The sequence below is a fragment of the Pholis gunnellus genome, assembly GCF_910591455.1.
Source record: "Pholis gunnellus genome assembly, chromosome: 13".
Taxonomy (NCBI): Eukaryota; Metazoa; Chordata; class Actinopteri; order Perciformes; family Pholidae; genus Pholis; species Pholis gunnellus.
In genome coordinates, this window is record NC_136540.1 from 18,361,272 (window position 1) to 18,376,739 (window position 15,468).

The following is a 15,468-nucleotide window of genomic DNA, read 5'->3' on the forward strand; positions in this document are numbered from 1 at the left end:
GGGGGAGGGAGGTCACGGGGCTGCCGTCCCGCCGAGCAGCGCGGACATCTGCTGATCGGACACGCTCTCCTGCCGAGTCCCACCCGTGGCCTGACACAGGTAGACGGCCAGGAGGTGTTTGCACTGCGGAGAAAAGAGCGCCAGACGCGTTACACGACCGCGGGCTTCAACAAGTACAGATTCAAAGTTCTCGTGTTAAACACCAGACTACAGACGAGCTGCTTGGCTCAGACCTGCTGGAAACTTCCCACAGAGCAAACTTCAATCCAGGAATATTAGTCACAAAGCAAATGACACAACAATTTCCAATAATTACATCAAATTATAAACATTTCTAAAAATGAAAAGCGCCGTGGTCGAGCGGGTTGTTATGACTGTGTATTACTTTCCAAAATGGAGTGTTTGTGCGATGAATAAGATCCTAACTTGTGACGTTAAAATATGGGGTTCTGCATCTGTGTGCATGTGTCACTGAACGCATGCAGAAGCTCCTCTCATTACTATTAACGTGTTAATCAGTGACTTGTTTTCAGCCTCAGCCTATTCGATGCATTAGCAATGAGATTTCCTCCACAGTGACACGCCGGTGGATTAGTGTTTTACATAAACGATCAGTCAAAGGGTGGCGAAGAGGACAAAGGTACAGAAGTTTGTTTACTAGCTCCTCCCGTCGACTCTTGTTTATTAGCGCATGGCTGTCTGCTGTCGGTGGGAGAGCTCCGTTATCTGTCCTCTGGCCTACCGGTCAGAGCAGTGTGGACCTTGTTTGGCCTTATCCAGTCATGTTGGACTCTATAGAGCGGCTCCAGCGGGGGGAGGACTGCAGACTGCATGGTCAAACTCAGTCTCTTGAGAGCTGTTTGACCCTTTGACTTTATGACTGGACAGTTATTTTAAAACCATGAGCCTTATTCTGCACCGTCTTTTAGATACCACACATGCAACTAAACAAAAATCGACTCTTAACTTTATCTACCGCGCTATAAAGCTTTGATGAGGCGGGGAGAAGTTGTATTTCTGTCTTCCGCGTGTTTCTTTTCATGGGGAATGATATCAGCGGTGCCGATGTGCTCGTGGGGGAGTCTCCACAGTCTCTTTCAGCTCTCTGCTTCTCACACTGATTTTAGCAGCATCCTCCAGGGAGCCGAGTTTCCCTGATACTCAGGAGCAGCAGCCGAGGCCGTTTGCTTGCAGATATTTAGAGCAACAGCCAGTCATAGAGGAGACACCAGACAAGAACACGACTTGACCACAATACATCTGCTGCACACATTGAGACGTTTGCTTTGTCTCACTTTTTTGACCGGCCGACTGTTTTCTCGGCTGACTGACAAGACACAATGGCTTTCATGTAATCTGTGTATAAAGATGCTGCTGTACACACTGTGTACCATGTATATGTGCCTCTGAGTTAGTGTTCATGTAGACTTCCACTATGCTTCTGTCTGAGGTCAGGCATTTCTGTTAATTGGGGGGTTCATTTCGTTAATTGATTGGTGAGGATGAGCATGAATATTAAATATGGCAGCCAAGGACAGTGGCGAGGGTTAGTGTATGAAAACAACAGCAGTTTACGCAGCCTTTCTACTTTTTTATATCAATGTAGCAAAATGACCTAAATCAGAAACAGATCAAAGTATGCCCAAAGAAGAATAGATGTCTGAACAAGCATTCAGAGCCAGCCTTTACTTGCACGTATAGACGTTTGTGTGTAACAGTGTGTTGGAGACTCACCAGCAGGCCCTCATTCCTGCGGAGCACGGTGTAGGCGAAGGCCGGACACGGGCAGTAGTGACAGGATACAAAGCAAGTGTACAAACGCCCCGAGCCTCCGATTACCTGCAACAGATTCATGCAAAGTGCATGTAAATGTGTGGCGACGCTTGTGCGCATTGACCTCATTTGAAAGAGACAAGGGAGGGAGGACGATCCCCAATCGAGTGCGATCAAAATGCTGTTTTGTACTGGCTGCCGCTTGCGCTTAGTGCAGCTGAGGAGCAGAGGGAGACAGTGAAGGCATGAAGAAAAACAAGCTCTTTCCTGGATCCCATGTATACCTCAATACCTCAACTGGTCCAGACATGACCGGCTGAGCTCATATCATCAGAGAGAACACGTAGTGAACATTCTACGGAGTACATTTCTCTTCTTCCTCCATCTCACTTCACAGACCTTTAAGGTCCAAATCTAAATGTTCTATAACATCAAATCATAGTGCATACAATCATGCATGCATCTGTTCTGACACTGACAAACGGGGGAAAAACAACTCTTCAATTTCAAAAGTGAAAACAAATCAAATGTTTCTTTTTAAAATGTTCATATAAAATCTAAATTTCTATACTTGTGAATTGGAAAGTTACACAGCAGAGAGTCGAGGCTAGTGATGATGTCATCTAGCGACCAGCCCTGCAGCTACTTTACGTGTGAAATCAAGCTGTCAACACGTGATGACAGCAGTCCTGGTTTTTAACTGGGATGAAGGCTTATCTTCTATCCAGGCTCTAATTAGGGTCAATGAAAGCTCTCTGTGTGCACGGTTAAATACACTAACAGTTCAAGGTACTGCGTCTCCTGCACTACTCGAACTCCAAACTGTCAAAAATGTAGTGGACGGCTGCAATAGATGTCACAACTCACCCGCAGGTCTTACACACGTGTTTTGGTTCCGTCCACAACTGACTAATTACTTTGATAGAATATTCAAAGTCTTATCAGAGTCGCCTCAATCTAAATCTTCCACCCAACAGCTGGACGCACATCTTTGGTGTTCAGAGGGACGAAGGTCAAACTTTTAACGACTAAACATTTCTTTTAACATTTTCTTTTAACCCTTTTGGCACGAAGGAGAATCCTAAAAGACTGGAAGTCACCTCATCCCCCACATTTGGTTGAGGGATCTGGTGTTCTTTTTTTAAATTGGAGAAATTTAAGTTTGCGCTGCGGGGACATCCTGAGAAATTTAAATCCACTTGGGGTCCGATCGTACAATACTTCATTAGTTACTTTCATAACTTATTTACCTTGGGCTTTAAAAAAAATATATATATGTATACACACACTGTATATTTAATAAACTCATTACTTTATCTATATTTTATTTAGTTATTTTGTGTCTACTCGAGTTATTAATACTGTAATGTGCTCTCTGAATATAAGGCAGTGGGATTTGTTGTGTGTTGGGGGAATCTGGAGGAACTTGAGGGGGAGAAAACAGGAAAGTACATGTAGAGTGTATGATTGTGTTCTTTGTGCTTTAGAGAATAAACATAATACACAGAAAAAAGGCATATCTTCTAATTCACAGCTCAACAGAGTCAGTCACTGTTTCCAGCTAATGTCACCTGAAGACGTCACAATTTAAAGTCTTCCTGAAGTGATTTCCACCTTTTTAGAAACTAACTTCACAGTCCAAAATCACTAGAATATCCAGACTTCAATCCTGTTTTGGGGTGGACTCTCCTTTTGCATCTGTCAAAGAAGTGACAGACTGGTGGTTGGGTTGAGGGTGAGGTTGCCTCCACCACCATCATCATCATCATCATCATCATCCTCCTCCTTTCACATTAGTTATTTGGAGGAGACGAGATAGAAACGATGTATGTGGCGTCTAATGGCCTCACCTGACAGAACCTCGTGTCCCCGATGCTGGCGCTCAATCTCCCCGTCTACAGACTGATTTAAGTCTCGTCGTCATGCACATGAGACACGAGGACATTAGGTCGGAGGATTAGCCCGACACTCCACAACACACTAATGCCTCCCAAGATGGCAGAGCAGGCTCCATTATTCTCCAGAGCCTAGATTAATTACCGTTCCCTGTGACCTACACAAGCAGAAACGTCCCATTTCTTCAACGTGACACTTCATTATGAATAAGGCACAAAAGAGACAGTCACATGGACTTAAAGCACCCCAGTGAAGATGAATAAAGCACCATGCACAGCAGGATGGGGATGGAAAGAAAGTACAACTGTGGAGACCGAGCCAAGGACCTCTACGGTTTCTAAAGAGCCACGTTTATTGAAAACCAGCTCACACTTGGGCCTTTTTGTTGTAAGCTGTCATCATTGATCCTGCAGCTCTGCGGCAGCTCACGCCGCAAAGTTGGCCTCCACTGCCTGGCAGGTACCCAGGTCTCCTCAGAACGACACTATGCATCCAGATCTGCCATTCAGTCGCTGCAGAGTTAAAGCCACAGCAAAGCTCTGGCTCCTGCCCGAAATGCTGGCTCTCACGGGAATACTTCTCGGGAAGCAGTCGTGAGCCAGAGGAACCGGACTTTGGACGGACCCCACACCACAAACAAGGCTTCAGGGAAGTTTAAAGCTCTGGGAAGTCGTTGAGCTGCGGAACTCTTGTATCTGTACTCCAGCACACTGTATGAGGTCCTCGGCTGACTGATGCAGTTCAGCTGCCAGGCACTTGAGTTAACACAGCATCATCACGACGCCACCGTATGAGGACATTTTTGCTCCTTTGCCCACAGACTAATCGGATATCTGAAGAGCCATGCCAAACTCGACCTGAGGCACAGAAAAGGTGACACTCCCAGCTCATATCTTTTCTTCTATCCCGCAACATTACTGTGGTCAAGATACCCAAATTATTCTCGCATATGACGTCAAAAGTCTTCAAATCGCTTGTTTTCATCAACCTACAGTCCAAAACCCAGAAATATTCAATTTACAGTTTAATTTTTCTTCAACTTTGATGAAGCTGGAACCTGAAAATGTTTGGCATTATAGCCTGAATCCTATGATAATGAATCAATTACAAAACTACTGGTTTCAGAACTACTGTCCTCCACAGCAACCTCCATATTTTGTGCCATGCTTAGACGAGCAAACACCTTCTTCACCCACAGAGGGATCGTCTTCATGCAGTTGGCGTTTCATTACTGTTGCGAATACACTACTCACTCACTACTTGGGTTCCCCAACAGGCCGCACTACACCATCGCATAGGAAAAGGTCACTGAGCGTTAAGGATGAGGTTGGGTGAAAGCTCTCAGCAGTGAAATGCCATGCGCTCATGAGTTATGTTTTGTTATTTTTGTTTGAGGGAGGAGGCTGAATAACCTCGGCAACATGACAAACTCCATTGTGTCCCACGGAAACATAATATTTACAGGAAATTACATAAAAATGGTGAAATTTGTTAATTTATCAGCTACTTCAGCATCTCTCTGACGCAGTGCCCAGTCAGCACACACGTCACAGCTCTTCCAGTAAACTCAACGCCCGGTTTTGCCAAAGAATACATTTACATTTCCCTTTTCCGATGATTTTCTGGAAACTAATCTCCGCTTTGTGAAGATGTTGCTTTTCATGATCTGATGAGAGAAATCTGCTCTCTCATCCTCTCCTCACGCGGGAAATATGTAAGGACTCTTGGCTGAGTGGCTGGATTCAAGTGAGCCACCGCTTCCCAAAATGTCATCACTGCTTTCACTCCCCTCGAGAGGTTGAACAACGTTCTTCTAAACTCACAGTGCTGCCACGCGCTGCCCAAATATGGTCTACCCAGAGGGAGAAACATGCAGACTGATCATCAGAGCGGCACCTTCGCCTCCCTTTCCTCCAAACTTATACATCTTAAAAGTCAAGAGACACGCTGTGATTACATTAAGCCAACTTAAACTCTAGCTTAATGCCATGGCAGCGACGTTCTGCTTCCAGATATATAGGGGGGAAGACCGGGGTCTGTTTTCAACAGCTGCTTAAATGAAGCACTCGCTGTCACGTTAAAGTCGCGAGTCAGAGAGTAAGCTAAACATTTGCTGAGACGCCAGCGTTTGAACAGACACCGGATACACTAAAGCCTCACTTAATGCATCACTAACGGTTCGAACATAAAGCAGAGCGACCGAGATCACAGCGGCAACACTCACCGCCGCTAACGCCACCAAATAAACTTCTTCCAAGATTTACGACGAAGAGAAAGAAGAACGTTATGTAATTGTTAACGTGCTGCGAATGTTTTTAAACTTCCCCTGAGAGTTATGTTTGTACCACATGAGGTAAAAAAAGAGAAGCCTGTACCTGCAGGTAGATCATCAGATATAATATAAATAATATCCATAAGCCATCCATTAAATACTCACATGTTCCACCAAATGCACATCCTGATGAATTACTCTCTAATTAAAGTCATAAACGCTCGGTTGTGTTAGTCTGAGACATTAAAAGTTCATCCGTGAAAACGACAAGTTATTGAAATACTGCACAAAACCGCGACTTGTTGTTTTTTACACTTTGATTTGCTCCGGAGTAAACAAACAAGATCTAACGTGTTAGTGAGTGCTGGTAGGAAGATTCTTTCACCCTCAGACGGAAACAGGCGAGCTGCTTCCAGCACCATCAATCTACAGCCGTGAGTGCAGCGATGCAGCCGAGCAGAGACGGAGAAATGTGTGCCCTTGCCACAGGTTCAGACACACGTCACTTCGTCTGATCACTACAGCCTGCAAGACATTGCATCCAGTTTATTATCTGCTGTCAACTTACAGTCTAATGCCATGAATCACCGCTAAGGCTGCAATTATTTTCTCAATTTATTCTATGCCCATCACACATCGCCTCCCAGAGCCCAACGTGACGTCTTTTAACTGTGTGTGTGTGTGTGTGTGTGTGTGGTGTTCGACCAACAGTCCAAAAGCTAAACATATTTCATCTATCATCATATTTCATCTATCATCATATATATGACAAAGAAAAGAAGCCGATCGTCATGGACGAGACGCTGGAACCAGCAACAGCAATAATAGCAGATTTATTTTCTCCGACAGACTCCAACAGTCCGAAAGACCTTTAAGGCTCAGTTCGTATAAACAAGATGTTTTGTAGAGTTACAGACCTCAATGTTCAAAATGTAAATATCACAAGGTGCTTAGTATATTTGGGGATTTCTAAATATTAGTAAAGATATATCATTTGTACTGTGAAAGTTCCTTTGCCAGTAAGAACAAGAATGGAAAACAGTTGGTAATTCTCTTCCTCTGTACCGGATAGCCTTGAGGGAAATTAAGTTGACATCAACAATTGAGTTGAAAGTGTCCCATCAGAATAGAATCCACGTCTTTATTTAGCTGCATTGTGCTTTCTTTTCATAAAACCTGTTTTTGCAGTGCGCCTGAAGGAGTTTACAGGAAATCTGGGTCACAATGACCACAACCTCAGTGCTGTGGGCGGCCTCGTTCCTCCCACCAGCCACTCTACGTCCCGCTGAGATTATCATTTAAGAACGTAATCAAGGAACTCACTCAATTATGTAACAAACACTCAGTCGTTTTAATGAGATATTATAATATAACCCACAGAAGAAAAAACACTTTTTATTGTGATCTTAGAGTCACTAAGTACCCACCTCTCAGTGCCTCTATTATACCGTTATAAAATGTCACATGCCAGGAAACACACACAAACACACACACTACGCACAATAGTGTAGTGTGCGTTTGTGTGAACCATGCCGGTACTTGACTAATGGATGTGCCACAGTATGAAAAGGATTCATTAAGTTAAGATCTAACAACCGACTGAGGGGATTTATTTTTGCTTTCTTTGAAACACCCCGGATCAAAAACTTAAAGCTACAACACCTGTATCCAAAATGTGTCGCAGCTTTTCTTTAACACAACATCAGAGCGTGTCCTTTTCCTGGTGCAAGCCACTGTGGCACAGAACAGAGGCCTCAAATGTTTTGACTCATGAAAGATCAGCTGGAAAAAAAAGATGCTCTACAGGACGAGAGATCACTGAATCGTTAGACTCAAACGAGGCTGGAGATGCCCACCGAACACATCTTTAGTCCTGCACTCGTTTGAGCGGGAAAAAGCCCGACGATCAACTGTGCTGATTATCTTGTTAATCTATAGATGGCAAATATGTATTTATTTACATTTACAAACTGATATTAAACTGGTTTGATACTCAGAAAACGATGTTATATGGGCAGTAAAATCATAACATCTGTTCGCTGGACTCAGAGGGATTAAAATACTGCCGTGGGGGAAGGTAGATATTGTGGTAATGATCTTTGTTAGAATGCAGACCATATGTTTGTAATATGTGCGTGTGGGGCTACCGTTTTGTAAATGTTCAGAGTTGACAGAAGCGTGACAGACCTGGAATGCTTGGCGTCCACTGGGTGAAGACAGGCAGGTGACTGAATGCTGGTCAACGAGGTCCAACGCCTGCAGCGCACAAGGCCCGAAGACAAACTTCAGCCTGAAGGACGCCGAGAAGAAACACGTGCAGGCGTCCACATTGGGTTATGCAAATTAAAGAAATTTGACATGGTATGCATACAGACTAATGTATATATACGAACACTCACACAGTGTTCGTCTCATTAATATAAGCGTGTTTTAATGCCCCCCGTGGGCAGTGAGCTTGCGGGGGTACTGTTGGGAGAACAAACAGCTTATCTGCCTCTTTTAGTCAGAGTGAAGCTCTTGCTCTTAATTTTAGGGGACGAACACCAAAACCTCATATGGCAAAAAAACATTATTATTCAGTTTGTAGCTGCGTTTGAAATATCTAAATGTGAACATCGTGCATCCAATGAAAAATACACCAAAAAAAAATAAATAAATAGGTGTAAAAATACAAGACGTAGGATTTTTGTACCAGTGTCAAAGTCTTTATTCTTTCACTATAACTGCACCAGTGTAGACCACACTATGACTGGCTTGCTCTGAAACTATATATATGATAAGACTATTATGGCAAAAGGATGAGAAATAAAATGTAAGTTTATCATATTGACGTTCAATGCAATGAACAGCGACCCCGGGAAGCATTAGATCAGAAAAAACTCCTCTGATGTAAGAAAAACTTCAACCACTCAATTTGTTCGTTTTTAGTTTTTACGAGGCAGAGACGAGAGAAACCGGGAGAGAGAGAGAGATAACAACAGATCGATGTCTGCTTGTGAGTTGATGAAGAGCCTCTAAACCAGAGGCTTCCAGGCAGACAGACAGGATGTGGCTGTGTTCACCTAGACAGTGAGCACCTCTTCACTCACACAAGCTCAAACCACAATGCCAGGAAATGTCCCAGTAGAGACACAGAGCCGCACCACGACTCTGTGTCTCAGTGCTACGTCACTCTGGTAAATACAGCCAGTGCAATAAAAAGAATAAAAACTCCTCCCCACTTCCTCCTCGTGGTGGTTTCTTCACTTCACACCCACTCAGATTCAGCCATGTGCAGACCTTTGTTTTTTGTTGACATAGATCATAACTCAGATGTTGGAGAATAACTACATTTATGTATTGTCTTAGTAAAATAATTGATGTTTGCAGACTTATTCATAATTTTCTGTGATGGAAGTTAATGGGGAATACAGGAACTGATAAGATTGATACTTACGCAATGAGCAGGTCATCAGGAACTGCAAAAAAAGAGAGAAAAACACAAGTTATCTCTTTAAACATGTGATCGTGTATTTTTATTAATTTATTCTTTACAAAAAAAAATCAACTCCACAGTTTTAAGAGATGAAACTTTAATAAGCAATTTCTATCTGGTATGCGTTTTGAAGATGCTTTGTGTTGATGTTGAGGTAAAGATACGATATTCAGATACACAGATGGATCCTTTACGTCCTGATTACATGTTTGGTTCACATTAGCCACTGGAGAACTTTGCCCGGACATGAATACTCAGCGTTTTTATATTCTAGCCTGCATTTTAATGGGAAGCACTGCACATTTCACTCATCGCCAGGTTCTGTTAAGACTTTTACATTGTGATCATGCTACTTTTTGGTAAAGGATTTGATTCTTTTTCTATCCACTCCCAGTGAACAGTCTGACAGGCAGAGAGGAAAGCTGAAACATGGTCCCTCAGCGTGACTCAATATACAATACCAGCTCTTCCCAAAGTCAAGGCTGCTGTGCTCTTCAGTTTGGAAGGTAAAAAATGGCCGCGTACAGATAAACCACAACCACTGACTAATGATAATAGAAATCCACTGAGGCATACAGAGCAATATTGGGATTTAGGGCTTGGCACGAGGTAATCCTTTATGGACAATACACACAAAACCTTGTTGTAGGTTTTTTGGTGGCATAACATTCGCATATGTTATGTTCTGTCGACAGAAACTGATTGGGGAAAACAGTGCTTTATGTAACTAGTGTTAAAGAACTGCAATGTTGTCTGTCAAGAGCCTGGTGTAAATAATGATAATAATATTAATAATAAAAGGTGAATGGCTAATTTCGATTTAACTGCTTTTGATTTGGTATCATGCATTAGGGGGACACGTGAACACAACAGAACTATTAACATTAGCAATGCCATAAGTCAATATATCTGCTGTTAAAAAGGCTCATAGCAGGACCCTGGAAGAGACCACCGAAATGAAAGAGGCATTATTGATGTTTCCTGCTAAATGTCTGCAGTGAAAAAGGCGTGTAGGCCTGTTGTGGTGTAAAGTAACAGAAGTCTGAGAAAAGACTGGAGAAATGTGTTACAACAGCGCCTCCCACAGGCCAGACATGGAACTACATCGTTGTAAACCGCTGGAACAAGATGAAGTAAATTACCAAATGCTACATTAACTTTTCTGTAAAGCATAGAAAAGACAGCTGCGTTTTTAATAAATGGAAAATAAACAATTTAGTTATAACTTCTAACAAAGGAGTTAACGTTAAGTTTGTTCAGAAAAGTCACGCGATCGAGTTTGTCACATTCTGCTATATTAGCGCGTAACGTTGATGCTACAGATACTTTTTTAATTGTAACTGTCCCGGGTCAACTGTAACGTGTGTCTCTCTTCAGCAGCCTCGACTTACTTTGGGACGTTTCCTGGTGTGTTTGTTGAACATCTCTGAAAAGCTGTTCGGCCACTGCAGGTAAAAATGAACGCATTTTCACACCGTTTTGTTTCCGGATACCGACGATTCCGGTAGCCAATAAGGTGCAGCCAAAACATTACAACTTCCGGCTCGAACTTTTGATTTCCCTCCAAAGTAAAAGCATAACGTAACGTTGTAAACGGATAAGGTGGATATTATTTTAATGTTTCCACTACCACTGAGGCAAAACAGTGGCCAAAGCAACTATTGCATACCTTCACACAATGTCCGCCAAAACAACTAGACACAAGTAGTTTCTTCCCACAGGCCGTTACTCTGATGAACACTAACATCAATTAAATGATGTGTCTGATATATAAAATCGTAACATGTACATGTTGTCAAATAGGCCTATAAATCTAAGCTGCTGTATACACTGAATATACTGTAATCTGACAGGTATGCATGCATATAGGCTACTGTATATATCCACCTACATCATGTACATAAAGCAGCCGCTTAGATTCAATATTTATTCCAGCATATTTGCACTCTGCACCATTGCACTATTGTTTACAATTCACAGAAACAGTTGTGTGTATACACACCGTTTAAAAGTTTGTGGTCACCTGTTTTACTGATGTTTTTCTTCTTTACTTCAATGACTATTTTAACAGAAACAAAAATAGTATAATTCAAACACCAAATGTATCATTTACATTTGAAATAGTTTTGGCCCCAAAAGAATAGTAATCAAATGATTAAAACTTACTTTGTCTTGATGTCCCCACAGTGTTACACGACAGGGGAGAATACTTTTGTATCCATTTTCCCCCAAAATACCCTTAGATTCTAAATTTGTTTTCCTTTCAAGAAAAGCATATGTGGCCCTAGATCGTTATTGAGCTACAACGGTGCTTACATAAGTATTTTTGGGAAAGCGTTTTTCTTTGGGCCCGCTGCAGTCTACTAGTGATCAGATTGAAGAGGTTTGTACTGTGATTTGTCAGTCCATAGTATGTTCACTTAATGTTCTGTGATCCAATTTCAATATTGGCAACCCTACACTAACCTTTTTCTAATGTGAAGTCTTAACAGCTGCGTAAGCAACACTTCTGTTAATATTCCAACTGTTATAGGCATTGTAGTGATCACTTGACACTGAACTATCTCCCTTTCACCTGGTATGTGCATAACAGCTTCCAGGTTACATTTGTCCTTGTTTTATTTCTGCTTATGTACAACAAGAGCAAAAGTAGCCAGAGTCAAATTCCTGGTATATGTACTCATACTATATGTTTAATGAGAGCATCGCCTGCTTTTATCAATACAATAGTCTCCTTTGGCATGTGCATGTTAAAGACAAGGAAGTCCCAAACAGATAGAATACCAACTTAGAATAAAGCTATCAATGCTCCACCAAACAACTATAATTAACATGTTAATGCCAAGCGGTACTTGGTTTGAGTCATATTTTAATGCACTTATGTTGCCCTAGAAGGTAAAAGTTGTGACTTTTCAATACATTTTGCATAAGGTAATCACAAAAACAAAACATACCAATAATTCCTTGCTGTGTATCTGGTATCGACTCTTCTTGTAGTCTGTTGCAGTAAATCAGTATAATGCAGAGGTCAGCAGAAATAACCCTTTCTCATCGGGGGCATTTTGCTTTTACCGCAACGAGATGTCAAAATGTCTGCCGTGAAACAGATCCTTATCAAAGCACTCAAACGTCTGCTTTGAGCAAGCTCTATTACAGTCCATTATCTTGCACTATGACAGTCAAGTCTCAGACGAAAAGGCTCCCAACAGGATGGCATTATGAATACACCGTCGACTTCACTGCCGTAAGCATTGTGATCTAAATGAGTTAAGAAAATCCTTCATTTAGCACACGGCAGGCCGAATGCAAAGTGAATTTTTCACATGGCTCATGTTTAAATGTGTGGCCTGAAAGGAAAACCTGACCGCAGCAAAACCTGTATTGTACATTAATACAGGTGAGGACATGGACTGAACACGTCTTCACCTGTATATATAAATACAAGTTGCTATTGCTAAAACCATAATGTTTTCATTTCATATTGCATGAATTAACCTGAAGAGTTTTCGTACACCTCATATGGCACACCTATCAAGAACCTCTACACTTTTCAGCGGTGGAGAACTGATCCACTTTATTTGATTGGTCTGAACTCTTGTAATAGCCTACTAAGAGACATTGTGCGATACAAACATTGCATTTCAACATCATAGGATACACGGGTTTTCAAGTCTCAATTTCAAAAAGACAAAAAAAAAGAAAAGAAAGTCACCACTGTGTGTTTGATAGAGAGCTGAAAAGATGCTCCAATTCTTTTTCGGCTTCATGTCGGATTTCTTTAAGATTCAAGTTTGTAAACTTTTTTTTTGTCATTGCCTTTGTAAACACATAACATCCTGTGTAGACAGGATGAATAACAAAGATGTTGAAAATGACAGAAAATAAAAATCTGAACATGTGCTATAACAAATGATTCAAAATCAAAATGAGGGGAAGAAAGGAAATATCAAGTTTAAAGCAGAATGGGATTGTTAACTGAGAAAAGTGAAAGCTGAAAGCCAAAGTGTGGTATTTTTTTTTCACGTACTTGCAAAGGAACATTACTGCCATTTATGAAGTTGACCTATAATAATTCATATTCAAAGCTGTATGCCTTTTGATTGACAATGAAAGAGATCAAGCGGTCACGGTTAAGAATCACCCTGATGGCAAACTCCTAAACATTTAACGGTACCATACACCTAAAACTGTATCTTGGATGCAAGTGTCAACGCTACAAAATCATGTACCAGCTACAAGAAGAGACAGGAAGTCCAAACATCCAGATTTCTGTGAGTGGTGGGAAAAGGTTAAAGCACATCTTAGTATACTCCTGTGCTGGAGGTTGAATAAGTTACACAGCAGGTAGTATGCTTTTTTTTTTTGTCACAAGCTACAAAGCAAAAAAAGTGCAACAATGGTGCAGACCATTCTTTATGTTTGGTTAGTTTTGTCTTTTTCTGTAATGAAAAGACAATTTACAGAGTTCAGATTTCTGTCAGGAAAGTATCCAAAAAAAAAAGGAAAAGAGGGACTACAGAAACAAATACAAACATCAAACACCAACGTATATCTCTGAGAAAATTAGTTAAAGCTGCCTTCTTTCTCAAGTCACAAGGCAAAACCTGACGTACTACTTTCTTTACCATGACAACATTGCAGAGCAGATCATTCTGGACAGGTTGGAAACTGCAGAGAGAGACAGCGACATGTGACACACCATGGACAGCTCTATTGAAAAAAAAAGAAAAAACATTGGCTCACTTGTATTATTCAGACGGGGTCCAGGAGTAGGCATAAGGATATATTTTCCGGCAAAATTAAGCTTATATCAGACTTTTCACCTTTCTGCTATGACACCAGTGTTCTCAACTTGTTTTGAAGACATGTCTCCGTCTAGTAATCACCGCTACCATCTGATAGTTACAATCCACACAGTCTCCCTTGTGTGGCGTAGATGGTCATCAAATATCAATGCTGTTTGAAATGTTAGTCTGTGTTTTGTTTTTACATCCTCGAATGTCCACGATGCTCAGGCTCTGGTGGTGCTTTGGTGGGATGGCACGGTCTCATGGTCAAGGACAAACCAAAACGTACAGTCTCTCTCAGCGTCGCTATGGTAAAAATATTAGAGTGGGTGTCAGGTCATGTGGGGTGTGGGGGTGGACTGGGAGAGACCAACTGTGATACTAAAGATTACACCCCTATTCTTCCCATTTAAAGTGGATCAATTTAAAAGCGACATTAAAATAAGAAATAATCAAGTTAAGAAAAACACTGCAAAAGGTTACTCTATTTACATACAATGATTTTCTTAAAGACAAGGTATATCTTTACAGAAATCCAAAAAATTCAGAAATAGTCTCTTATGTCATTTCTTTTTACATTTTAAGCTCTTCCTCTTCACTATAGCTCACGTCATCCCCTCAGTCGCGTTTCACCGACAGGCTGGGTGAGTTCTTCCAGACCAAAGCCAGTCTTGCTCTGGAGAGCCCCGCCTGTCAGAGGCTGTTGCTTGTACTCTCAGCTAACAGCCAGTGGGCGCCATAGCACCAAAAATAAAAAGGACACCGTCCCATCTACTTGTCACACTCGCCAGTGAGCGAGGATAGTTCTGGGAGAGGTGGCAGGGAGGGGGTGTGTGAGAAAAGACGAGCCTTGGCGCAGGCCTCTCTTCTGGTTTTTGGGGCTGTAGTGAGGAGGGCTCAGTCGTCGCTGTCAGACAGGGTCTCGTATTGCTCTGACAGCAGAGACTGCCATACACGCTGCTGGGCCACTGGTGCTCCAGCTGGAGGCAACTGCTGCTGCTGCTGTTGTTGTTGCTGCTGCTGCTGCTGCTGCTGCTGCTGCTGTTGTTGCTGCTGTTGTTGTTGTTGCTGCTGGCTCTGTATGGAGGGGGAAGCTATGGAGGTGGGTGGCGTGCCGCTCAGTATGCGCATGGTCAGCGGGTTGTAAGGGAACTGCATGGATCCTGGGCAAAGAAGGAGAACATTTGAGAATAATTAGATAAGATAGCTCCAGGTTGACTTTTCCGGGAGGCACTTTTTGTAGTCACCGACAGCAGAGGCAGGAC

The 15,468-nt window shown here is 42.1% G+C and overlaps 2 protein-coding genes across 5 annotated transcripts in view; both read right to left on the reverse strand.

Annotated features, from left to right (window-relative positions):
* Window positions 1–12: 12 nt before the first annotated feature.
* On the reverse strand, window positions 13–10,883 carry zswim7 (zinc finger, SWIM-type containing 7; the record flags this gene model as incomplete). The annotated part of the gene is made up of 5 exons (XM_079171522.1): window positions 13–123; window positions 1,735–1,839; window positions 8,129–8,231; window positions 9,378–9,399; window positions 10,808–10,883. 5 exons carry the CDS (start codon window positions 10,881–10,883, stop codon window positions 13–15), a joined length of 417 nt encoding a protein of 138 aa, XP_079027648.1.
* Window positions 10,884–12,306: 1,423 nt separating this feature from the next.
* ncor1 (nuclear receptor corepressor 1) overlaps window positions 12,307–15,468 on the reverse strand; it is a 50,943-nt gene continuing 47,781 nt past the window's right edge. For all 4 annotated transcript variants that reach the window (XM_079171715.1, XM_079171714.1, XM_079171713.1 and 1 more), the window contains one exon: window positions 12,307–15,366. In XM_079171715.1, coding sequence (XP_079027841.1) covers window positions 15,101–15,366 — 266 coding nt within the window. In that variant the 3' untranslated portion in view covers window positions 12,307–15,100. The remainder of the gene's footprint in view (window positions 15,367–15,468) is intronic.